The sequence below is a fragment of the Bos indicus x Bos taurus genome, chromosome 19, assembly GCF_003369695.1.
Source record: "Bos indicus x Bos taurus breed Angus x Brahman F1 hybrid chromosome 19, Bos_hybrid_MaternalHap_v2.0, whole genome shotgun sequence".
NCBI classification, from domain to species: domain Eukaryota; kingdom Metazoa; phylum Chordata; class Mammalia; order Artiodactyla; family Bovidae; genus Bos; species Bos indicus x Bos taurus.
The window spans coordinates 51,108,962-51,135,644 of record NC_040094.1 but is presented as its reverse complement, the minus strand read 5'-3'; the positions used below and the strand labels follow the sequence as shown (position 1 = coordinate 51,135,644).

At 46.6% G+C, this 26,683-nt stretch overlaps 1 protein-coding gene across 1 annotated transcript in view; it reads left to right on the top strand.

Annotated features, from left to right (window-relative positions):
• The window catches only part of FOXK2 (forkhead box K2), a 53,037-nt gene that overhangs the window by 21,413 nt on the left and 4,941 nt on the right, over positions 1-26,683 (top strand). Inside the window, exons 2-8 of the mRNA XM_027517780.1 lie at positions 4,627-4,821; positions 7,429-7,576; positions 10,099-10,245; positions 15,167-15,360; positions 16,129-16,304; positions 17,394-17,690; positions 17,905-18,114. Coding sequence (XP_027373581.1) covers positions 4,627-4,821; positions 7,429-7,576; positions 10,099-10,245; positions 15,167-15,360; positions 16,129-16,304; positions 17,394-17,690; positions 17,905-18,114 — 1,367 coding nt within the window. The remainder of the gene's footprint in view (positions 1-4,626; positions 4,822-7,428; positions 7,577-10,098; positions 10,246-15,166; positions 15,361-16,128; positions 16,305-17,393; positions 17,691-17,904; positions 18,115-26,683) is intronic.

Sequence of the window (26,683 nt, the reverse complement as noted above, 5' to 3'; positions counted from 1 at the left end):
AGAAGGGTATTTGCAACTCTGAATCCATATTAACATTATTAATGTTTATTCAAGTAAAAGAAACTTAGTTTTTATCAGGGTCCTTGCCTAAGTTTGAAACTGTCCGCTGTTGTGTTGCTTCAGTTTTGATTTGTGACTCGAGGTGTGTGACTGCTCAGTATCTGGTCAGATTTTGCTCAGTGCCTGCTCAGTTTTTGCTTAGGGGTTGTGGTTCTGCTTTCTGCTGTCTGGCTTTTCTTATTGTTCATTTTACATTCTTTCCCTGAGACTTCCTGGTGGTCCAGTTGGTTAAAGATTCGCCTGCCTTCCCATGCAGGGGACCCAGGCTCCATCCCTGGTTGGGGAACAGAGGTGCCACATGCCCACAGGGCAGCTGAGCCCAAGCGCCACAGCTTCGGAGCCCACACAGACTTTATTACAAATCTTTTAGGATCAATTAAAGTGTTTTTATGGAGAAGGCAGTGGCACCCCATTCCAGTACTCTTGCCTGGAAATCCCATGGATAGAGGAGCCTGGTAGGCTGCAGTCCATGGGGTCGCTAAGAGTTGGGCACGACTGAGCGACTTCATTTTCACTTTTCACTTTCATGCACTGGAGAAGGAAATGGCAACCCACTCCAGTGTTCTTGTTTGGAGAATCCCAGGGACGGGGGAGCCTGGTGGACTGCCATCTATGGGGTCGCACAGAGTCGGACACAACTGAAGCGACTTAGCAGCAGCAGCAGCAGTTTTAGGCATTGTGATGGTACAAAGCAGCATGAGCCACGGACAGCGTGCTCCTAATTTTCCAAATCAGTATAGTGTCTTACAGGCTCTTAAACTCTTAGATGACCTGAGGTGCTTCATGGGAACAAGGACCAGTGTGCCCAGACGTAAACAACCTCTGGTGGTGGTATGGGGCAGATAGAGTGCTGATACTCACCTTGTTTTGTCTCTTGTTTTAATGTGTTGCTGCTCTTTTCCTTTTGTGACACAGTTAATTAAAATTATCCCATTGTTTTTTATTTCTGACTTAGAAAAGTCAAGCAGTGGCTTTTTGCATCCCCTAAAGGGAAACAAGAATGTCTTTACTAACTGAACCCCAAAGAGAACTCAAAAAACATTTTGAAGTACTTGGCTTTGAATGTAACAAACATAGAAAAATCAGTTACAGTTATAACCTGGGTACCCATAGTAATCACAATCCTGGTAAAGAAATAGGCCTTTGTTAACTCAAAATGGACTGTGAACCTCCTGACGTTATCAACATTTTATCAATCTCTGTATCCATCTACAGATAGCTTTTTAAAAAGAATTTTTAAGAAATTCTCTTTATTGAAGTATACTGCATGTACAGAAAAGTGTGTGCTTCATACGTGTATAGTATATCTCAGTGAATTTTCACTAATAGGAACTCACTCATGTAATCAGAACCCACATTAAAAAACAGAAAGTTACCAGACTACCTGGGTAACTTTTAATTGTGATTCATGGCTTATACACATATGAGAAGTAGTTCACGTTTCAGTTCAGTTCAGTCGCTCAGTCGTGTCCGACTCTTTGCAACCCCATGAATCGCAGCACGCCAGGCCTCCCTGTCCATCACCAACTCCCGGAGTTCACTCAGACTCACATCCATCGAGTTGGTGATGCCATCCAGCCATCTCATCCTCTGTCGTCTCCTTCTCCTCCTGCCCCCAGTCCCTCCCAGCATCAGAGTCTTTTCCAATGAGTCAACTCTTCGCATGAGGTGGCCAAAGTACTGGAGTTTCAGCTTTAGCATCATTCCTTCCAAAGAACACCCAGGACCGATCTCCTTTGGAATGGACTGGTTGGATCTCCTTGCAGTCCAAGGGACTCTCAGGAGTCTTCTCCAACAGCACAGGTCAAAAGCATCAATTCTTCAGCACTCAGCTTTCTTCACAGTCCAACTCTCACATCCATACATGACCACTGGAAAAACCATAGCCTTGACTAGATGGACCTTTGTTGGCAAAGTAATGTCTCTGCTTTTGAATATGCTATCTAGGTTGGACATAACTTTCCTTCCAAGGAGTAAGCGTCTTTTAATTTCATGGCTGCAATCACCATCTGCAGTGATTTGGGAGCCCAAAAAAATAAAGTCTAACACTGTTTCCACTGTTTCCCCATCTATTTCCCATGAAGTTATGGGACCAGATGCCATGATCTTAGTTTTCTGAATGTTGAGCTTTAAGCCAACTTTTTCACTCTCCTCTTTCACTTTCATCAAGAGGCTTTTCAGTTCCTCTTCACTTTCTGCCATAAGGGTGGTGTCATCTGCATATCTGAGGTTATTGATATTTCTCCCGGCAATCTTGATTCCAGCTTGTGTTTCTTCCCGTCCAGCGTTTCTCATGATGTACTCTACATAGAAGTTAAATAAGCAGGGTGACAGTATACAGCCTTGACGTACTCCTTTTCCTATTTGGAGCCAGTTTGTTGTTCCATGTCCAGTTCTAACTGTTGCTTCCTGACCTGCATATAGGTTTCTCAAGAGGCAGGTCAGGTGATCCGGTATTCCCATCACTTTCAGAATTTCCCACAGTTTATTGTGATCCACACAGTCAAAGGCTTTGGCATAGTCAATAAAGCAGAAATAGATGTTATAAACAACAATACCATTTTCACCTGTCAGGGGTTGGGGTTGGGCAGCGTCCACTGATGGCTAGGACACTCCCACATGCTGTTCGTCAGAGGTTGTCGGCAGGTGGCCTGATGGTACTTGGTGTCGCTTTAGATGCCCTGTGTGTCCTTGGAGCCTGAGGTTTACAGATGATGCCCATGCTGAGGAGATCATTGTTGTCTTTAATTGGGGACTTTGGGAATAGGATACAAAGGAAGGAAGTCCTCCGTGTGATGGTGCTTGCCCTGAAGGCAGCACTCAGTCCATGTGTGCAGCGGACCCCATGGGTGGTGACACTGAGGGAACGCACACGCCGAGGACCAGCGTGAAGTGTGTGGTCCCATCTTATGAAAAGCAGAAATGAACCCCTGGGGACATGGAGGTGCCCAGTCCCGTTCTCACATTCCTGTGCTGGAATTACACACAGGGCTGTGTTGCTTCCACGGCGTGTGGAGGACAGGCGGGTGCATGTGCTGCTCCACTGGTCCGGGCTGGGCCTCTGCGAGTTCCTGGGTGACAGTGAAACAAGCAGCACAGTGGATGGTGAATGTCCAACTGTAGGAAAAGCAAGTACCGACATCTTACCGTAAGGCTGAAGGTAGTTTGGTTTTTTGGTAAACATTTGAATGTGAGAAGTATCTGACTTAATCCTCATGGCGCTCGCGGAGGGAGATGCTGTCATCTGTTCTGTGGATGAGGAAACAAGCATAGCCAGGTAACTGCTCTGCGGGATCGGAAGCCCTTGTGCTGGTGAAAATGCTTGTTCTAACAGCCGGCCTTCTTGGTGAGCAGGGACCATCGCCTGAGGGTGGGGCTCAGGAGCTGCATAGGGGAGGAGAGGGAGGACGCTGCCTCACTCTCATCACTGTTACGTGTGTTGTATTACAAGTTAAGGCCAATGAGAGTCTTAATGCCCTTCTTTTCTAGGCCTGGAGTTGATTATTCGAATCTCATGTTAGCATCAAAGAAGCAGTTGTGGGCTTACCATTTGTTCATTTACTCATGTGATTTGCTTATTTTAATTACATTTCTAATGTATAAAATGGGGCACTTTTTCACTAATTCAGCAAGTGTGTACTGAGGCCCTTCTCTGCTTTTGTCAAGGTCTCTTCTGGTCTCTGAATTATAGCAGGGAGCCCTGCAGGCAAAGACTTTGTTCCAATGGAGCTTGTATCCTACTGGGTGGCAACAAGCAGAAATGGGGTAACATAGAGTCATGTGGCCAGAGTGAAATGAACAAGGCAGCAAGGGGAGGGTGCAGGGCGATCAGGAGACCCTTGGATAGGTGACTGAGGGGTCGAAGGGGGTCCCTGGGTAGTGAACGAGGGGAAGAGCAGACGAGGTTGCGATGTGGGGTGGGGTCCCTGGAGCACCTGTGGGACCTCATGTGAGGAGGACCTCGAGAGAGAAAGGGCTGTGCCTAAGTGCAGGAGAATCAGAGGCTGGCTTTTTCCTGTCTTTGAACACCACATGCAGATCTTGGCTGCAGACAGACCAGGGTGGGAACCTAAGAGAAGGGCTGGGCAGGAGATGCCCTCGGAGGTCGGCAGCAGGTGAAAGATGGACCTGGGGCTCCTCCTTCTCATGATGGGGCCATCCATGCCCTGTGGGTGAGCAGCATTCCTGCCTGGCCTTCCCCACTCCGTGTCTAGGGCTTGTCTCCCGATCCTGAGCCTGTCTCATACCCTGCCTGGTGCAGATTAAGTGGTATTTGAGTCTTTTTTGAATCTGCTCTACCATTTTTTCCCCTGTTGGGCTGGTCTAAGTGAGGTTTTTGCTTACTAGTGTTTTTAAGTCATGAGACGATGTCTCCTTGTGGCGTCAACGCATTAAGCAACTTGTAACACTTGAGGTGAGGTTGAAATGGGCTTCTCGCTGACTCTTGAACACAAGTCAAGGCTCCAGTATGTTTGGGGACACGTGGGCTCTGTCCCCTGCTGTGGGTTGGGCATCTTGCCCCGCCGCTTGGCAGACAGGTGCTGACAGTTGGCTTTTCTTTTTTAGGTGCACGTTCAGGTTCCCGAGCACAAACATCAAGATCACGTTCACTGCCCTGTCCAGCGAGAAGAGGGAGAAACAGGAGGCGCCCGAGTCCCCGGTGAAGCCTGTGCAGGCTCACATCTCACCGCTGACCATCAACATTCCAGACACCATGGCCCACCTCATCAGCCCCCTCCCCTCCCCCACAGGAACCATCAGGTATACAGCAGCTTCCATAGGGGATGGGGGGCCCCGTAGCATCAGGGTGTGTGTGTGGGCATAACACTGTCCAAGTTTCAGTCCTTGCCTCTGGCTCTGGGATATTCAGAAGCTGTAGTGCATCACAGTAGTGGACAGCAGTGCATAGTGACCATGCCTTCGTTCCCAGGCGCTGACCTGCATGGAGAGAGAGATGTTGAGGGCACTTAAAACATCGTTCAGTTTCTGAACACTACTTACTCTCGGTTTCTTGCGTGTGAAACACAGTTCCCAAATGTTCCTGCTTTTCACTTGTGGATTCTTTGATTTGAGTGTAAGTTTAGGGATAGGTGATTTGTGGTATTAGTCTAAAAGTGTGAGTCATGTTTTCAGTTGCATTTTGGTTTGATACCAAGAGTATCTTGGTTTGCTACAACTTAATGTAAATTCTGAACACTTATAGTTTGGTTTTCTGAGTTTGACCTCAGTAAGGTGATAAACTTGTGTTTGTCCTAATGTTCCAAGAGTGTCGGGAAGTAGAGAATGGTGCCTTCTGGGCCTACTCTTCACCACGGAATCCAGTGCAAGATGGTTACATTGTGCTGAGCTTTCAGGGGGCAGTAGCTGAGGAATCACCCAGGACCTGCAGATGAGACCCTGGGATAAGGCTCAGATGGTCAGTCTTCTGTTCGGTAGAAGAGTGAAGTATGTATTCAGGCATCTTCTTCAATGTGAGTAGTGTTAGACTTAGGTGCAGATGACCACACTTGATTCTCTTGCGAGCCTAGCTCCTGCTGTCCACAGGGCCTGGCTGGGAGGCAGAGAAGACATCGTTTGCCTTGTCCACTGTGGCTGACCCCACATGTAGCTGAGTGGGGAGGGTACAGAGGGAACGCTGCAGCTCTGGGTTGTAGCTTTCAGTCCAACACTTCTGTTTCTTTTCTTAAAAACCAGCATGGACAGAAAGGTATCCCTCTGGAAAGGCCTCTGGGGGGAGTGTCAGGTAGACTGGCTGCTTGGCTCCGTGTGAGCACAGCTGCTGTTGGTCGGGCCCCTTCTCTGCCCCCTGCCATGGCCGCTCTACTGAGGATGCTGCCTCTGTCTCGCCCACTTGGTTGAATTTGTCTCTGTGTGACTAGATGGGTCAGGTAGTAAGTGTGGCAGTGAGTAGGCAAATAACAGCAGCTACGTGGCCAGATTTTTATTCAGCATTGCATGAAAAATGTGCAGAATTCACGGAGGAAGAGGAGAACACCCCTGTGTGCCACATGGGACAGCGGCCCACAGTGGAAGCAGCAGCCTTGAGGTCAGGCCACTGACACACTGCCCGTAGGCGCTCAAGCAACCGGAGGTTGTTGGAAACCTCAGCTCCTGACCCAACCACTCCTCACCTCCTGGCCTGTCTTCATCGTGTATTCCTTGCTCATCTTCACCCCACGGCCCTCCACCAGCGTTGAGCAGCACAGCGTCTCTGCTGCTGAGATGACTTCTGGGGAAACCCACCACCAGCCAGCCAGGGGGACAAGTCACCTGCCCCACGCTGACCCTTCTGAAATGTTAGCTAGTTTTAAAATCATAGAGCGAGAGTTCCGTGCTCGTGGTTCTGCCGTCTGTCTGGTTCCTCTCTCCAGTGCTTTGAGTTGTTGCTGGCGCGCAGTAAGCTCTTGTCTCGAGGGTGAGCGCATACACTGACGGTGCGTGCTCTTGGAAGAGGCCAGGAGTGCTTCAGAGGCACCACGTAGTAGTGTGCTGCTCCCCCTTCTGGCCCATTCCTTTCCAGTTGAGGTTTCAGAGGTAACTACTGTTTCTTAAGTATTTTTTCCAGAAATTTCTTAAACATTTTCAATACTTATTTTTTATCCAAAATACAAATGAGAGCTAAACATATATACTGTTCTATAACTTACTGGATTTTTAAAACAATCTTTTCTTGGCATCCTTCCATTTCAGTAGCTTGTTCTGTCTGTAAAGTATAATAATACTGTACAGAAAAGGGAGCATAAATTAAATACGTAACTTGGTGAATTTACAAATGAAATGTCTTCTAATCAGCAAAGATCAAAAATCAAAACATTCTCAGTGTCATGGGCCAGCCCTACCTCATGAAAAAAAAAAAAAAAGTGCATATTAAAAAGCAGGTTTCTGTTTCTGATTTCTGTATGTTTCCTGTGAGCCCCGCACAGCCTGCCTGCGTGTGTATCTGTGTCCACCGCCTCCTTCCCTCTTTGTGTCCTGTCTTCAGCCTGGCTGCTGTTCCCTTCTCTCCAAATTTCCCTTGACCTTTCGGAAGCCATTGTCCTTCGCTGCTGCCTGTCCTCAGCTCCTTGGTGGAGGGGGACGAGCAGAGTGGTGCTCTTTGCTCCTCTTCCAGGCTGAGCCCGAGAGCCATCATGTATGGCTCTGTGTCCTTGGTAAGTTCCTAAGATGATACGTATGGAAGCAAATACCTGATTTCTTAGAGTGATCTTAAATTTCACAAAGATTAATGAGTCCATTTTTCCAGTGAAAATACTGAAGTTCTCTTACTTTTAAATTTTGTTTTCCTTGAAATAAGAGCCAGTTACCGAAATACGATGTGAGGTATGTTCTATAATAGACGGATAGTAACAACCTTTTTTTTGTTCACAGTGCTGCGAACTCCTGTCCTTCTAGCCCCCGGGGAGCAGGGTCTTCAGGGTACAAAATGGGCCGTGTGATACCATCTGACCTCAATTTAATGGCCGACAGCTCACAGCCGGAAAACGAGAAGGAAGCTTCAGGTGGAGATAGCCCAAAGGTAAATAAATGTTTCATAGCTTTGAAACAGAACCCAGGGCCTGTTGGGCAGCAGCTATCTTCACCTGCATGTCAAGGAACACCCGCCCAGGGCCTTTTGAGAAGTGCCCATCTGCGTGGGTGCGGGTGATTGCTGAGTGTGTTCTCGGTGCTGGGCTCTCAGAGATGCACTCTTTTGATCATTCAGCCCTGGGCCGTCCTCAGTGACAGCCGTGGGCCCAGGTGCTAAGAGTTTGAACCCTTGGTCCTCATGGGGCCCAGTGCCTGGTGTCCTGGGAGACGGTGCTTGGCGTTCAGTAGTGCTGTCCTAACGCTGCAGGTTGCGCATGTGCACGTCTGAACGTGTGTGCACACATGTACACGAACACACACCTTGGGGAGGACACGGCAGTCCCTTTTGGATGATGATTATTGGATGACTTACGGTAGGACCCTGCCTATTTTTATTCTTTGCCCCAGTAATGCCCCTTCTAGGACTTCATTTAAGGGAAATGGACAGAAATCTCAAACTAAAGTTCAGACAAAACAGAAAATTGGAAACAACCTAAATGCCCCTAAATGAAGGAAGGTTGATTAAGTAAGGGGATCTCATATGATACAGTTACTGATATAAAAGTGCTCTTGATAGAACGCTAAGTGAAAAAAGAGAGGAAAACCAGACATAGTGTTACTTTAAGTCTGCATTTATATAAAATGGGGTCTATTCGTGTAGTAGGACAGGTCACACCCGTGGGAATGGGTATGTCGTGGCTGTGAGCCATCTGTCCACGGCAGCCAGGAGCCTCTTGCACACGGTACTGGGCAGGCGCAGACACAGGGGCACTCTGTAAGATTCCATTCTTGTCCATTTCCCTGTTTAAAACCAGGCAAAACTAAGTTGTATTGTTTTCAGATACATTCTTAGATGGTAAAACTTAAGTCACAGCTGGGTTCTGATTAGTACAGAATGTCAGGAAAAGTGGTGGCCTTCTGGGAGGTTGAAACGGCGGGGAGCAGGGCATGAGGAAGCTTCTGGGATGTGGGCTGTGTTCTCTCTTTACCTAGCATTGGTTGTACTGTTGGTCACTTTAGAAAAATTTGTTTTTGGCTGATACGGATATATTGTAGGCTTTCCTGCCTATTACAATTATTTTTTTTTTTTAATGGAAATGTGTAGAAGAAAGATAAAAAAAGAAACCCACACATCAGCATAAGCACAGTGAGGAAGGCTTTATGCTCTTGCCTGGTAGGACTCCGACTCAGTCACTCCACCATCCCTGTCCTGTAACTCAGGGTGAGCTCATTCAGAGGACAGACAGGGCAGTGGCTGACCCAAGTGCTCAGGAAATGTCAGCTATTTGAAAGTGAGGTGCTGGGTGATTCATTCTCTTTGTTCAGAGAATATCCTCCACCAGCTGTCAGGACTGAGCTTAGCCTGTGCCCGTGAAGCCTGCACCCCCTTCTTTGGCTCTTTGCCTTCCTTCCTTGCCCGTGCTGCAGTCCTGCCTGTCTGCCTTTATTGTGTTTATCTCTAAACAATATCTAAATTGTTCATTTCTTAACCTCATATAATATGTATAACCTCATATAATACATCTTGAATGTATTGTTTTGCAGTTTACTATTTGCATTCAACGTTATGCTTTGTTGATATGTGTAGTTCACAGCCAGAGAGAGGTACACCCTCTCCCCAGTGGGCTTGTGCATGTGTATGTGGTTCGGAGTCGTCCCAATGGCAAAGAGCCCTGGTGTGTCTAAGTACGCTGGGACCAGGAGTGCCAGCATCCTGCGCTGTGCATGGCAGCCCTGCACACCTGAGCAGTGCTGCCCGGATGCCTTGGACCCCGGTGTAGGAACCCCGAGTCTGGCTCCTGGTACTCTTGTCTGCTTGGGTTTTCTTACAAGAGGCGCTCCTTGATGGACTTTTGGCAATTCTGAGTGGACATCACTCTCCTGCTTTGGTGTTCACCGCTCTTGCCCCATCTCCTTGTGTGCATGAGAACCCCCACCAGGGCCTGGGAGATATGCCAGCTCATTCCACCCCTTGCCACCACTGGCCTGGCCCAACTCTTCACCTGACCATGAGATCAACATGATGAGCCTATGGCATGGATCAGCATGCATGCTCTGGACTCTACTGAGGTCCAGAAGTTCTACTGAGTTTTTCTCATTTTCTTATTCTTTTTGTTTTTGCCCTTTGGACTTTTTCTTTACGGGGTTTTAATGTTCTTTTTTATACTGTTCTACATGTCTTCATTTGTTTCCTCCAAATTTTCCAAATGCTTTCCCATCATATTATATCCTCCACCACCACCACCACCCCACCCCACACACACACAGCCAAACCCAGTCCCTGGGCAGTGACAATACAGAGTCCTAGCCACTGGACAGCCAGGGAATTCTCCCCATCATATATTACTTTTATAGGAAGGACGACAAGTATTATCATAGAAATGCTTAAAAATGTCAAGAATCCTGAACTTCAGTAAGTTTAGAAAAAATTTTGATTACTTCAGTACTTTTTTTTTTTTAACTTTAATACAGGATGATTCAAAGCCACCTTATTCCTATGCACAATTAATCGTACAAGCGATTACAATGGCTCCTGATAAACAGCTCACCCTAAATGGAATTTATACGCACATCACAAAAAACTATCCCTACTACAGGACTGCGGACAAGGGCTGGCAGGTAAATCCTTTTCAGTTTGTTATTAAATGTTTCTGTTACATGTCTTGTATATGCTGGTTGACAGCTGAGAGGGGCATGGAGTGGCTGTGTATATAGCTGGGGCGTAGGTAACATGAGATGAGTGAGGGTCTCTGGTGCTGAGGGAGCAGGAGTGTCAAGGCCTGCTGTGGCCACGCTCTTTCTGACCTTCTTAGCACATGGTAGAAGGAATAGTGGCTCTGAGGAAACCTCAGCCCTGTTGCTTGCCATCATGGTCTTCACGGATGGGAAAGGCATGGGTCGTTTGAGATGTTTCTCTTGGACCAGTGAGGGAGGGAGAGTTAGAAATCCTGCCTATCCTTTACTTTGGTGGTCTTCTGTCTTCCTCATTGACTTCTGAAGACGTACATAGCTTTTTGAATTTTGCACAGAGATGGTTTTCAAACTGTTACTGAGGAGCCCTTTCTTCAAAAGATGCCTCCTCCAGGTAGCCAGTGCACAGAACATGAACACAGTGCTCCTGAGCTGGGGCGCCTGCCTGCTGGTTGACTTGCACTCACAGCCTATTCCTAGGCTGTCTGTGAATCTGGGTCTCCTCAGAGGACATTTGGAAGTCGGTGCATAGTATTTCCATTGTTTAGCTTTTTAATTTAGTTTTTCAACCTCTGCATCATATATGTTTTTCCTCCTTGTGTGTGTGCGTGTGTAGACTAGGCAGTTAGTAGAGCCTCACTAATTCAGACAGTATAAGAAAGGGTAAGTTTGAAGTGTTGAACAGTAAAAGCATATCAAAAGAGAGAAGAAATATACATTTAAAAATTTTGAATTCGTTAAGTAATCAGGAATGGCCACAGAATTCCTTCAAGTCTTAATGAGTACATTATTCTTTGACAAGTACATCTGTTGAACCATAACCACAATCAAGTAATATGGCCAAGGGGTTGGGGGGTGAGCCATTTTCTGTTTAATGGAGGGTAAAGACTTTTTTCTTCTATCTGCAGATCTATAAACATGTTATGATAAAAATCCTGACTATTTTCCTTTGTAGAGGGTCTTTGGTCTGTAAAGGCTACTCCCCTGGGCTGGAGCATCTGTGTCCTGCCCGCCTTCCTGTTCACAGCTGGGTGGCATTTCCTAGTTGGCCATGAAGGAAATGCTGGCTCGGGAAAAACACTTGCATATTCAGCTACCTGGCAGGTCCCTTAAGATGATGTACAGTAAGTCCCAACAGTATTTACTACCATATTTTAATCTGCAACAATGAGGTTGTGCTTCTAAGAAAATGTTAAAGGAAGCAGAGGCAGACAATAGTCTGTGTCCATGGAACACAGCTTCCTGTGCACGGGCAGGTGAGGTCTCACATAGTGTCTTCAGTGAGTTCCACGCAGCTCACTGTGTGTAGAATTTTGATAATTTGAAATGTCAGTGAGCTGGGCTGTAATGGAAGTGTTTCTGAAAAACCTGGCCAGACTTTCAACATTCTGTTTCCCTCCTGGTTGTATTTCCTGTGCTTTGTAGCATCCATTTATGCGAGAACTGATACTGTGCATCACAAGGTTTTCTTGTTAAAGGCTGAAGGGCAACCTATTCCTGGCTTTAGTCTCCTGGGGAGTGAGTCAGGTCAGGAGGGGCTGTGGTCACAGAGAGGTGAGGCCCACGGAGGTGAACCCTAAGCACAGATTGCTGCTGGCTCCTAAATTGACTTCACAGCCTGCTTAGAACTGAGAGTTACAAACTGTCAGTAACACTTTTTATTGAAACATCTTCTTTTCTGCCCAGAAAAAGGTCATAAGGATGACTGTGCCTCTTGCCTGTGAAAGGCTGCTCCCGAGACACTGTGCACCTGCTCCGGTTGTTTCAGCGGGAAATGCCTTTTCCTGCTCCAGCCCTCTTTAGTTTATGGGCGTGCACGCAGGTTCCTGTCCTCAGCAGTCCTTGCTGTCCCCAGCAGGCCTGCTTGTGTCCTTTTCTGTCATTGGACTCAGCTGCTCATCCTGAGGGACTGCACTTGCAGTCTCTACACAGAAGGCTCATTCCTGTTCCCTCTCTCCTAGCTGAAAACAAAGGGAGTTTTGCAACCTTGTTTCATAAAAGACCCAGATCCTTTTTCTTATAAGGAAAAAAAAAAATCCAACTGTCAACCAAAACAGCGCATTTTTCAATTGGGGGTTTGCAGACTGCATCCTGCCACCCCCAGTGGGTCAGAGGCGGCAGCAGTGCTGTGCTTCTTAGAGCTTGAATCCCTCCCTCTACCTCAGTTTCTAAGATGACGTGTGTGGACTCTTCCCACTATACCAATCCTGAGCACTTAATGGAAGCCCATGGCTCCTTTATGTATTTTGCAGTCTACCCATGGCAAAGCTTTTTGATTAATCTGGAGCAAATTTGACGGTAGAGCAGGATGGTCTGAATAATGCCACTAGCTGGGGAGATGGCATATTTATCTACTTTGGTTGCCTACTTATGCCAAAATGTTTTATTTTGTTATGACTTATAATTTTACCCTACCCAGAACAGAGGTGTTTGTTGTGCCTGAGAAGTTTGAGAATTCTGGTTCTCTTGGCCCCTCAAAGGATCAGAGCTGGTTTCCGAGAGTCGAGGGAGTGACTTGTGCTCACCTGCACCCTACACACTGGACTCTCCTTTAGAAAGTTCTTCCTGTAAATTTCTGTACAAGTTCTTACTACACAGAGTGCACACTGGCAAGTGCTCAGTGCCGAGTGGGGCTGACAGACACAAACTGCGTCCTGGGCAGGAGGGCTCGAAGCCTCAGGGAGGGCAGGACAGCAGGCACAGGTGACCGGCCCTGTGCCCTTCCCTCCTCAGCTGGGTTCCGGGAAGCAGTCTCTACTGGGGAGAATTTGGAGGAAAGAGTATGTGCAAAGTACTGCAGATCTTTTCTTCATATTTGATTTTAAATAATAGCCCACCTTTTCTCTGAATACTTCATAACAGTCTGAGTCACTGGAATCAAATTAGTGTGGTCTTAATTTGTGTAGCTTGATTTGATTAAATTACGAAGGCCTTTACTTACCTTAGAAATACAATTTCTGTGTATGTGTTAAATATTTCTTAATACCTCATCATATTTTCTAGAGTCTTGTTGGCTGGAGAATCACAGGTGACCATTAATTGGGCTCATTTGTCTGTGGGAACATTGTCAGAGTGGAGAATTTAGGCCCTCTTTTGATGGTGCAGACTGGGTTCAGAACAGAAAATAACAACTCCCTGACCTAAGAACTGACCATACAGCTTGTGGTGGTGTGAGGGGTAACAGCTGCTGTGTTGCTGACCTGGTCCTGACCTTTGTCAGTGAGTAGAAGCCCTAGCACCCCAACCCCTGAAGTAGTGTTTCCTGCCTTCAGATTCCCACTGTGCTAACTAACCTCCCTTTCTCCTCCTGACAACATGAATGTGAACCTGCTTCCCAGTCAGTGCAGTTCCCGCCTTCACATGGGGCTCAGCACCGCCCTGGTCACGTGTCACCCAGCAAGGTGGCTAGGCAGTCACTTCTGAGCTCCTGTCTGATTGCCGGCTTCCTGTGGTGCAGTCCAGAACTCTGGACCCTCAAATCCAGTTCACAGTGCAAGTGTCCTCCACTCATTTTCTGGGCTGGCTTTTCTCAGTCTTTTTTCTTAGGATCTGCCTTCTACTCCACACTCGAAAGGTCTGAGTGCAGACAGAGGATTGCCTTCTCTGTCTTGATGGGGACACCAATAATAGATTTGATTTTCTGGAGGGATTTGTCAGTAGGTCTTGGTTGATTATCAGCCAGACTCTGTAATAAAATATCATAGCAAGTATCTTTGTGATTATGGAAATATTCTGAATCTAATATAATACATCTCCTTATAAACAGTCTCACAAATCAGACACAGCCTAGCCTGTCCCTTCATCTTGCCAGTGAGATGACTGACGTCCATAGGTGTTGGTGGTTTGTTGTGGCCTGTGACTGGTGTGGTTCTTGAATAGTCCCTTAGATTGGTTGCAAAGTAGTATTTGACTTATTTGGATTTCTGAGCCACCTCTGGCAATTCAGAATTTTAGGTTATGGCTGGCAGTTCTCTTAGAAAGTTAATTGGAGAACTTAGAAATAACTTTTTAATAACCCAGAATTTTAGTTTGAGTTGAAATTTTAATAATTTATTAATTTTCAACTTAAACACTAATGTAAGTGCACAAAATGATCTGAATGCATGACTTCCATCCAGCTTTTCTTTGAGCTTTTGGAGGTCTCCAATTTGGGTGCAGCAGAGAGGTCTCCTCAAGTCATGCGTAAACTGTGAGCTGAGTTTTTTGTAATAGAAGAATGGACTTAGGAATTGAGAAAGTTTCTCCATGTGCTTCATGAGATTATTTTGCAGATCAAAGTATATGGAAGTTCTTTGACTAGAAGATGGTGTCAATAATATTTCTCAAACTTTGGCTCATTTTTTTTCTCCTTTGCTGGTTTGCCGAATACCTTATAGCAGATTAATTCATTTTAAAAGCTGTGATGGATTGTATAAGTTAATTTTGTACTGATAAAAAAAAAATTTTAAAGGGATGGCTGTTCTCGACACTGTTCATCTCCAAAAGGAGAGAGGTCACAGTGATGGCCCTTGATTTCCTACCTGGTAAAAAGGTAGAAGCTGATGCTTTCCCATTGGAAGTAGCCTCTTTACGTGTGGTATAGATTTCTCTCCCCTTCTCCATGCCCCAGTTCCCTTCCTTGCCTGCCGGTGCCCACCCTGCCATGCTGTTGACAGTGCCCCATGTCCTCTGTAGAAGCTGCCTGGCAGCCTCTGAGTGGTCATGCCCACAGCTCCTCCTGCACTTCGGGGAGGGCCGGTTTCTTCCAGCACAGAGCTACAGGACCTTTTCAGGGCACTAAAACTGGGGCACACTTTTATTTCTCAGCAAAGAAATATATGAATTCTACGTATTTTTTTATGTTTCATAGAATTCAATTCGCCACAATCTCTCTCTGAATCGTTATTTCATCAAAGTACCACGTTCCCAGGAAGAACCAGGCAAAGGCTCATTCTGGAGGATAGATCCTGCCTCTGAAAGCAAATTAATAGAGCAGGCTTTTAGGAAAAGACGGCCTAGGGGCGTGCCTTGCTTTAGAACCCCTCTGGGACCGCTCTCGTCTAGGTAAGGAAAAAAGACAAACAAAAAGACCTCTCTTAATGGTCAGTGGATTTACCTTTGATGTATTGGTAAATTTTCCTTTTGAAAATGAAGGAATTACCAAATGCATTATGATTAAATGTTGGGCTGGGGATTTGGGAAAAAAAAGAAGTGTTGGATGCCTCTCATGTATTTTTGTTTCTAGTGCTAAAACAATTCAGATTATAAAGTTTTATTTAAATTGTATTCCTGTGTAGCATTGTTGCTTCATTGAATGGATATTGTCAATATGATGAGTTGGCAATATGACGATGCCATGTTGATAGTTTCTTCCTTTTCCTTGGCATGTGAGAAGCTCTTTAAAGCTACATCTTTGCTGTTTCATTTTTAGCTTCATTAATAGTTACTCTGCGTTTTTAAATGAGAAAATAATGACTATAATGTAAGCCTTGAGACCCAGCCAGCTCCACTTACAGGCTGCCGGCTCCTGCTGCCTGGCTGTGGGTGGGAGCTGCTTAGAAAGGCAGCCAGTCCTGCCCCACACTGCGTGGCCCATGCTGGGCGTGGAGCAGCAGCGTCCTGCACACGGTGGCTCTGTCCCAGCTGTGCCAGCCTTGCTGAGTGTCTGTCTCGGGTCACAGGCGTCACACAGAAAGTAAGACTTAACAACTGTAGTTGGTTGGCAGAAGACAAATGACACCCCTTTTTGCAATATACACTTACTAAAAACAACAGGGCAGCTTAATGAGTGCTTTATCGTAAAAATCCATTGTCTTCTTTTTGGTCGTACAGAAGTGCTCCAGCCTCTCCCAATCATGCTGGAGTGCTGTCTGCTCACTCCAGTGGTGCCCAGACCCCTGAGAGCCTGTCCAGGGAAGGTTCACCAGCCCCTCTGGAGCCCGAGCCTGGTGCCTCACAGCCCAAACTCGCTGTCATCCAGGAGGCGCGGTTTGCCCAGAGTGCGCCAGGTAAGATGTGCAGAGGGCAGGTGTGGTGGGAGAGGGATGGTCAGATGAGCGTGCGAGCCAGAGGCCTTGAGCCTTTGAACCTTGTGCCTGATAGGCTCTGAAAAGCTAACTGCACCGTGTTCTTTTTTTTTTTTCCTAATCAGTTAACGTTCTTTTGTGACTTTTATGTGTAGGTACCTGAAGAATTTTAGAATTAACCTGTTTCTCAATTGTTTCATCATTCATAAGTCTATGAAAAAGAATTCCCTCAAAAAGAAATAACATAAATTAGACAAAGTAGACACTGTCAGGAAAGAAATGTCTATTTAGTAGGTAGGTGAATGTTTCCTAGTGTACATACAAAGTCATAATGTGGAATAAAAATGTGTGCCCTGGGGAATTAAAAAAAAGTAATGTGAAAATGTGTTCAAGGTAATTCTGTTATGTTCCTACTTGGTTGGCAAAATGTGCATTTTGATATTTTGGAGTTCCTGGCCATGCTGGCAACAACCCCTGCCAGCCCCCATCTGTAGTTCCTGCTGCTGGAGCCCAAATGCCCAAACCCGAAAGAGCAGAGGCCGGCAGAGCTGCTGGCGGACAGCTCTCTCCATGCTTCCTGCTTCTCCACGCCTGTCATAAGATGGAGACTTCGATACCAGGGAGCACGGCCCCCTCCTTCAGCCCTCGTTGGGCAGCTCCTTCCCGTATCCTGTGTTGATGTTTTCTTTTTCATGAGGAGAGAACTGCGGGAAGAAGTGTTGTAAGAAATCTGAACAGGGACATCCCTGGCGGTCCCGGGATTAAGACTCCACACTTCCACTGCAGGGAGCATGGGTTTGATCACTGGTTGGGGAACTAAGATCCCTCGTGCCATAAGGTGTGGCCAAAAAAAAGAAAATCTGAACAAAGCAGAGATTGCATTTTTAGCAGTTAGATATACATTAACTATCCCCATTAAATATGTCATTTCTTTCATTGTGAACGACTGCATTATTACCAGATGAAAGGGGCCACCTCCTGTTTTCTTAAATCAGCCTGTAGGTTGCGACTAAGGGGTCAGTTAGTTGGTTCGGGATACCTGAGCCTCACCTCTGCTCCCGTCCTCGGCAGGTTCACCTCTGTCTAGTCAGCCTGTCTTAATCGCCGTGCAGCGACCACTGCCACCGACGATCAAGCCTGTCACCTACACTGTCGCCGCCCCTGTGACGACCTCGACTTCCCAGCAGCCCGTGGTGCAGACGGTTCACGTCGTCCACCAGATCCCAGCGGTGTCCGTCACCAGCGTGGCTGGACTGGCCCCAGCAAACACATACACCGTCGCAGGGCAGGCTGTGGTCACTCAGGCAGCTGTGCTGGCCCCCCCGAAGGCGGAGCCACAAGAGAATGGAGACCACAGAGAAGTAAAAGGTGAGCAGCAGCAGCAGTCACTTTGGGCAGTTTTTCAAGTTTTTAAAAACCTGCCAGCCTTGTTCACCTGAGCCTTGCTAACATGTTACGTAATGTTGTGCTAGAGCAGGGATGTTTGCCACGTGGTTTGCTTTACTTTAAATTAGTGAGAGTTCTGTAAGCTACCCAGTAATATTAGTTGATTTCAATTTTTTTCTCTTTTCTTTGAATTTAGTGAAAGTAGAACCTATTCCTGCGATTAGCCATGCCACAATAGGTGCTGCTGGCCGGATCATTCAGACGTCACAGACCACCCCTGTCCAGACGGTCACCATCGTGCAGCAGGCACCTCTAGGTCAGCACCAGCTTCCAATAAAAACTGTAACACAAAATGGGACTCACGTGGTGCCAATCCCCGCCGCTGTCCACGGCCAGGTGAACAATGGTAAGCAGTGTCCTCCGTGGGTAACTGGGTGCCAACAACGTGAGTGAAGGTCCTCTGCTTTCCTTTTATGAAGCGTGGTGTTCAAAGTTTTCATTCTATTACAGTCTCATTTTTATTTTTTCTGAAGAAATGTTTGCATTTCTAAACTATTGGAAACGGAATAGGAAGTAGCTGGGAAGTAGCTGTGGGAATTGGCTCCCATGTAATTCCCATTGGAGGCGCTATCTAAAGAGGAAAGCATTTCTAAGTACCTAGAGAGATGAAAACACTCCCGCCTTTCGTAGCCATCTAGGTGTGGCCTCGAAACAGCCTGGCAGCTGGATGGTGAACCCTAACTTCGTACTGCCCCCTGGGGGCATCCCAGCTGACTCCAGAGGCAGTGCCCTCCCCTGGCGCAGGGGCTGCTTGAGAGTATCTGAGGGCGGAAGACGGTCTGCTGTGCTCTTTGTTCTGAAGGCCCTCAGGAGCCCTGTTGACATGGCTCCCCATGGATGTTCTGACATAGATGAGCTTAAGGGAGCTCGGCTTTTAAATCAGAAAACAGAGAACCTCCTTCCATCCAGTTCCACAGAGCAGTGTGAAGGGGAGGAGTCCGGCTGGCTGTTGAGTCAACTCAGGATGTGTGGGTCCTTGGAGCTGGCGTTCAGACATCTTACAGTGGGTTTTCACTCAGGTGTGTGCAGTGCGTGCTGTCCACAGTGTGGGCTGTTGCGATTCAGCTGCAGGACCTCAAGCAGTAGAATCAGAAGCTATTGGCTCAAACTAGCTCTCTGTGCCCAGAGATAGTTTCTCTGAAAGAGGGGGGCGTGGACAGAAGGCTTGATTGTGTTGACCTCTGAATCCTTACTGAGTGAGCTATTAAGAGATGGAGACCTAGGACACCTCATGTGATTCCACTTGCCCCTGCTCCTCCCTGAATTTAATAGAGATCTGTAGGCAGATCTCTATTGTAACATTACAGACAAGATCTGTAATGTTTTCTAGGGAGGATTAACCACTGAGAGTTTTTTGTTTTTAAATAATAGATAATATGCCACCTGTGGATAAATTGGGAAATTTGCAACCAGTTGCCCATTTAAAATGCTTTCTTCCTCAAGCCATGTGTCTCCTAAGTAAGAGTTGCTCAGGCCTCATTTTTCTTTGCTCTGTGAATTAACTTCGTTGTCACAGGTGGTTCAGATGTGGCAGACCTGGTGACCCGTGGCGTGGCTGGGAGCAGATGCTGTTGAGGTGGACGGTCCATTTCTGGTCTGAGCTGTTCCTCTCTGTTTTAAGTCATGAAGACATGGTGTGGGCCAGTGATTCCCAGACATCATGTGCCTTAGGATCACTCAAGGGCTCTGTCCCAGAGTCCCCAGTTGAGCATATCTGGCCTGGGGCTCAAGCATGTACATTTCTCATGTGTTCCAGACCTTCCAAGAAGCACTGCACGTCAGGAACCTTTTATGTCTACCTAAGGAGTTTAAAAAACGGAGTGCCCCTTTCACATATTTAAATTGGTATCTAAAATTTTTCTTCGTAAATTTAATAAGCAAGGAATTAAATTTTCCACTATTAAAAATACTGATGTTTAATTTTTATTACTACTGTTTTTCACTGCATATTGCAGCTTGCAGGAGCTTGGTTCCCTGACCAGAGATTGAACCCTCTCCCTTAGCAGTGAAAGCACAAAGTTCTAACCACTGGACCACCAGGGAATTCCCATTACTGATGTTTTAAAATAACACATCATTCTTTTAAATGTGCTCCTGGCTCTGAATCCTGTCCTGATTTGATACCCACTTTCCCATGTGGCTCAGCTGGTAAAGAATCCACCTGCAATGTGGGAGACCTGGATTCGATCCCTGGGTTGGGAAGATCCCCTGGAGAAGGGAAAGGCTACCCACTGCAGTATTCCGGCTGGAGAGCTCTGTGGGCTGTATAGTCCACAGGGTCGCAGAGGTGGACACGACTGTGGAGAACTCTGTGGGCTGTATAGTCCGTGGGGTCGCAAGGAGGTGGACATGGCTGAGCGGCCTTCACTTCTCACTTCACCCACAGACCAGCACACGGATAGGCGGGCTCACGCATCCTCATGGCTAAGTCCCATGCCCCCATGGATTTCGTGCTAATGCCATATACTTATGATTGAATGTCATTTACTGAGTACGTATTTTCTCTGCAACAGCAAGATGTAGAAACATTAAAGATTTAATTATCTGTGACTATAAGGATTCACTTACCAATTGTTGTAACTGAGGAATTGATCAAAACCAAAATTCGGTTCAGTTCAGTTGCTCAGTTGTGTCCAACTCTTTGCGACCCCATGGACTGCAGCATGCCACACCTCCCTGTCCATCACCAACTCCCAGAGTTCACTCAGACTCATGTCCATTGACTCGGTGATGCCATCCAACCATCTCATCCTCTACAGTCCCCTTCTCCCTCCGCCTCCAATCCTTCCCAGCATCAGGGTCTTTTCAAATGAGTCAGTTCTTTGCATCAGGTTGCCAAAGTATTGGAGTTTCGGCTTCAGCATCAGTCCTTCCAAAACCAAAATTTTAATTCTTTAAAAATTGTATTTGGGAGTTCCCTTGCAGTTTAGTGGCTGGAACTCTGAGCTTTCACTGCTGAGGGAGCAGGATCAGTCCCTGGTTGGGGAACTAAGATTCTGTAAGCTGCACGGCATGGTCAAATAAATCCATTTATTCATTCATTCATTTTTAGTGAAGATGCATTTCTCAATACATCTGGGCTTTAGAGAAAACCAAACAATTATTATACTGATGATTGCTGCTGGCAACAGGAAGCAAAGTGCTGGGTCAGCCCTCACAGACATTGTTCCTACTTAGAAGAAGGAAGGATAGAAGAAATGCTGAAACTCCTTCCAGTTTTAGTCATCTTTCAGCAAAAACTATTTTAAATTATCTGTTAGTGGCAAATTTTATTGGTTCTCCGTCAGTTTAGTCTCACTTGGTCCAGAAGAGTTTGCTACCTAGGCAGTAGTAATTGGGGTTCACAGTGCCAGTGTTTCCACTCTTCCTTTGTTTCAGGCTCCATCTTGACATTTTCATTCCCAGAACCAGCACAGTTGAGTGGCTTTAGAGAGAGGGGCTGTTAAGAAAGGGGAGGAGGGAGGAGGTGGCAGATCAGCTTTAGGAAGATTGTGTGGGCAAGTGGAGATGGTGGTTTTCCTGAAAACTGGTGTTGGGTGGATGCTGTGTGACCCAGCTGTGGCCTCTTTTTCTCTTGGAAATCACTCTTGAGAAAGGGAAGTAGTGCCTGTTACTAATGAATTTTGAAAACCAGAAGGTTTGATATTTTAACTTTTTATTGTGGGAAATGACAGACATTCTGGAAATCAGGTCATAGCCAACCTTGTTCATATTCCCCACCTGCCCTGTCTGCTCCCACCCAGATATGTCATTCCCTGTTTGAGCATGCATCTCTAATAAAAGATAAGAACTTTCTTTTAATACATAAGCACAATACCATTATTATAGTTTTAAAAATAAAATCTTTTCTCCTTAGGATTCAAATCATATGTACTTTTTAAAAATTGTGGTAAAATATACATGCAAAATTTACCATTTAAAAGTATGCAGTTCAGTGGCATTAAGTACATTGACAGTATTTTGAAGACATCACCTCTAACTAGTTGAAAAGCGTTTTCATCACCCCAAAAGGAAACCTCATACCTGTTAAGCAGTCACTCCTCACTCCCCACTTGCCTTCGTCCCTGGTGACCACTAATCTACTCTGTCTCTGGACTTACCTGTGCTGGGTGTTTCCTGTAAATGGAATCATAAGAACTGTGGCTTGTGTTAACTGGCCTCGCTGCTGTTTTGAGGTCCATGCATGCTGCAGTGTGGTCGGTACATCATTCCCAGCTGAATGTTTCCATTTTGTTTACTCATTCATCAGTTGGTGGGCATTTGGGTTGTTTCCACCTTCTGGCTATTTGGAATAATGCTATGGCATTCGTGTAAAGTATTGGTTTGAATCCTTGTTTTCATTTCTTTTGGGTATATACCTAGGAGTGAAATTGCTGAGTTATATGGTAAATCTGTGTTTACTTTATTGAGTAGCCATCAAACTGATTTCCACAACAGGCACAGCAATTTAACATTCCATCCTCAGTGATGTATAAGGGTTCTATTTTTCATTCTCACATGGTGTTTTTCCTTTTATTTTTGATCATGGTCATCTTAATTGTGGTTTTGATGTGCGTTTCCTTCGTGACTAATGATGTTGAGCATCTTTTCATGTGCTCGTTGGTTATAGCATCTTTGAAGAAATGTCTAAATCCTTACACTCTTTTTTTCTAAAGTGGGTTGTTTGTCTTTGTTGTTGAGTTATAGGAACTCTTTATATATTCTAGATACTAGGTCCTGATCAGATACAGGTATCCCCTGCTATCCAAAAGTAGAGTTCCCATGAAACCTGAGAACATGTCTAGCTAACGGATGTACAGAATGAGTCAAGATAGAGCAGAAATGCTCACAGACACAGTTCAAAGCTCTGCTGTCTTGATGCTGAGATGGAGTGTGGTTCCTGGGGAGGAGTTCGGCGGTGCCACTCACTGCTTGAGGTGCTGCTGCCTCTAAGGGCAGAAACAAAGTGGTAAAAACAAGTGTACACATTGCTTGCTGCAAAACAAGTGGTAAACATTATTTTTGCTTTTCCCCTTTCTCCATAGGAGTGAAAATCCTCTTTAGATTTCTTTGCATTAGCGAAAATGGGTAGTGATGTCGCTATTTCATAAAAGCAAAGTGGCATAAAGGAAACTTCTACAGAAGGGTGTAGGGAGGATACTTGTATATGATTTGCAAATATTTCCTTCCACTCAGTGAGTTTGTCTTTTCACTTTCTTGGTAGTATCTTTAATGCACACAAGCTTTAAGTTTGATTAAGTCAGTTTCTTTCCCTTTCATTACTTGTGCTTTTGCTGAGAAGAATTCATTGCCAGACCTTAGGTCATGAAGACTTACACCTTCCCCTGTGTTTTCTTCTACTAAGAGCTTTATAGTTTAGCTCTTACATTCAGATCTTTGATCTATTTTGAGTTAATTCTTGTATCTCATGCAAGCACCTGTTTTTATATTTTGCATGTGGAGATCCAGTTTTCCCAGGACCACTTGTTGTAGAAACTGTCGTTTTCCCGTTAAATGGTCTTGCCTCCGCTGCTTTGACCTCAGATATATGAGTTTATTTCTGCTGGTTCTCTTTCATTGATTTGTGTGTCTGTCCTTAAGCCATAATCACACTGTTTTGACTGCTGTATCTTGGTAGGAAGTTTTGGGGTCAGGAATTATGAATTTTAAGATCAGCTTTTCCAGTTCTGGGGGGAAATATTGGAATTTTGATAGGATTGCATTAAATCTGTAGATTGCTTTGGGTACTATTGCCGTCTTAACAGTATTAAGTTCCCTCATCCTTGAGCATGAAATATCTGTCCATTTATTTAGGTCTTCTTCAATTTACTCAACAGTGCTTTATAATTTTCACTATAGAAGTCCTACAGTGTTTAAGTCTTGGTTAAAATTCTTCCTATTTCTTTTGAATGTTTTTCTAAATGGAATTGTTTTCATAATTTTTTTTTGAGATTGTTCATTGCTACTGTATAGAAATACAACTGATTTTTTTGCATGTTGATCTTGTACCCTGCACAGGGTTTTCTTTATGTGGATTTGTTAGAATTTCTATATATAAAGATTACATCGCCTGCCAGTAGAGGTAGTTTTACTCCTTTCCCACCTGGATGCCTTTTATCTCCCTTCCTGCCCGGCTGCCCGCAGGACTTCCCGTACAGTGTGGATTAGTGTTGGCAAACGAGCGTCCACTCTCTCAGCACTGACGCTGTCTAACTGTGGGTTACCACACGTGTTATTATATTGTCCTTTAGTCTGTCAAAACAGTGTATTCTGTTAGTTGATTGTATATGTTGAACCACCCTTTCATTTCCAGGATAAATCTCACTTGGTGATGGGGTGTGATCCTTTTAATATGCTATTGAATTCAGTTTGCTAGTGTTTAGTTTGAGGATATTTATATCCGTATTCATCAGGGATATTGGTTTGAGTTTTCCATATGGTCTTCGGCTGGCTTTGATATCCGGTAGTGCTGGCCTCATAGAATGAATTTGGAAGTCAGGCTCAGCCATTGTGTATTGGAACCTCTTCTTGGCACTTTCTGGGGCCAGTCATGCTGCTCCAAAAAACCCAACATGCTGTGGTCACTTCTCAGCCTCTTCTGCACTGGACCACAATTCTGGTCACAGATACTCAGTCCATCTTTGTGGAGAGTCTGCTGCCCTTGACCTCCAGCTTGTGGGGTGGTGGTCTTGGGAAGAAAGGAGTCTTGACCCTGCTGACAGTGTTCCCCTGTGACCAGCATTTCACTCGTCATCCTAAAGAGCCTCTGCTATGCTCACAGGTACTGTTCCTGTCTCACAAAACTGGCCCTGGCTGGCCTCCAGCCTGTGTTTCGCTGGGTCCAGGTCCTGGTGCTGAGGGAGCAAAAGCGTTCTGTGGAAACCTGGGCTGTCTGCCCAGCGGTGTGCTCTTTTAGCTCCCCCGGCCTCCTCCTCCAGGAACCACGTGTAGGTTGTGGTTGCAGCAGGCAGGGTGCCCACTGGACCAGCATGACCTTCTGCTGGTGCACGGGCAGGAGCTGCCTGGACTTGGGCCAGGACTTGGGGGCGCAGCCAGGTTAGCACTGAGGCAGCACCACCTCCAGGGCAATATTCTGCCTCTCCCTGCAGCACCTGCCCCGTGTGAAGCTGCTGCTTGGCAGGACCCCTGGGAGGTGGTCCCACACACGCACTTGAGCCTCCGTACTTGGATGCCATGTTTGCAGATTTCTTGCAGATCGCTGAAATTTACTTATAACTCCCAAGTCGACACTGCGCTTTCACAGTCCTTTGCAGGCTTGTGCAGAACAGCAAGGTATTTGAGTTCGGCATGCTGGCTCCCAGTAGAGCAGGTTGTGGTAGCGCCCATCTCCTTGTTTCAGCTCCTGCTATGAACATATGTCTTTCCCACTTTTCTTTTTTAAAATTATTTTATCTTTGGCTGCGTTGGGTCTTTGTTGCTGCATGGGCTTCTCTCTAGTTACTACGAATGGCAACCGCTTTCTGGTTATGGTGTGCTGGCTTCTCTTTGCTGTGGTGACTTGTTGCAGAGCACGGGCTCCAGGGAGTGGGCTTCAGTAATGGTGGTGCACAGGCTTAGCTGCCCCATGGCACGTGGGCTCTTCCCAAAGCAGGGATTGAACTGGTGTCCTCTGCGTTGCCGGGCAGGTTGACTACTGGACCATCAGGGAAGCCCCCACTGCTGCTGAGGGCCGTGTGTCCCATGTTTTGTGCTTCCTGGTGGAGGTTTTGCTGTTTAAAGCGGGCTCCCGGCCTGGTTCTGAGAAGGCCTGGGGTGTTCTAGGCACGAAGGTTGTGATGTGCCTCATGGGGAAAATACAGGCATGAGTTCCGTGTTAATGGATAAACAGTATAGGTTAAGTTGTCTTTAATCAAAAAACACATAAGACAGGGTATGTGTCGATCAGCTGATAAGCCCCACCCTGTGTTCCCCCTGAGACAGTGGCTCAGCAGCCGCCAGCCTGATGTCCTGTCTGGTCTGGCTCAGCTCGGGGCTCTGATTGACTCACAGCTGTGTCAGGCACCTCTCAGGAGCAGCGGTGCTGGGCTGTAGCAGGAAACGTGTCTATGAGTTACACTCAGACAGGAGTGGAGCCTCTGCCTGAGTAGGGGGGGGCATCCCAGGACACAGCCAGGGAACCAAGCAGGACAGTGGACGGGCAGGGAGACCCACAGGGCCAGGCCTGCTGCGGGAAGCAGGCGCACTGGGGGCCAGTGACGAAGAGAGGTGTTTTGGGGGTGTTCACAGCCACAACAAGGCTGCAGAGGACCGGCCTGGAGGCTGTGCCATCATCCAGGTTGTAGCTGCTGGCCTCTGCCTGTATGCGGACTATGCTAATGGATGGGTGGGGAGCGTGGGGGCTCAGGACGGTGCCTGGCCTCCCCGTGAAAGGTGACCCTGGAGTTGAGTCCCCCTCCTGCTGAGGCACCACGTGACTGAGGGCCAGGCACCCCAACAGAAACACAGTGCTCCCCCTGCTGGGTGGGCACCCATGTGGCCTCACAGGGGAGAGTCTCAGTGTAGTGCGTCATCACAGCCGCCCTCCCACCCTTAGAAAAGGAAGCCTGTCTTTCCAGGCAGTTGCCTTGAGCTCTGGTTATTGCCGCCATGGGCACAGGGAGGGCACGTTTTGATGCTTGGTGCTCACGGAGGGGCGGAGAGGTGGGATGAGTCTGGCTGTGAGGCGGGCTCTCGGCCCAGGCCTCAGTCCCAGGCCCACACCTGCGGTTTACCAGTGTGGTTATGGTTGTGCTGTTTCTCCAGCGACTCATTTGGTTTGGATGTGGAGTCCTGGGGCGACACTGCGTATTTAGGTGGCATCCCACCTGCTCGCTGGGCCTAAGTGCCCCTTTGCCGTCTTCCTTCTGAGACTCCTCTGCCCACCCTCAGGCTCCCTTACTGCCCAGGTCCTTTCTTTTCCTGTTACCTTTCTAAGG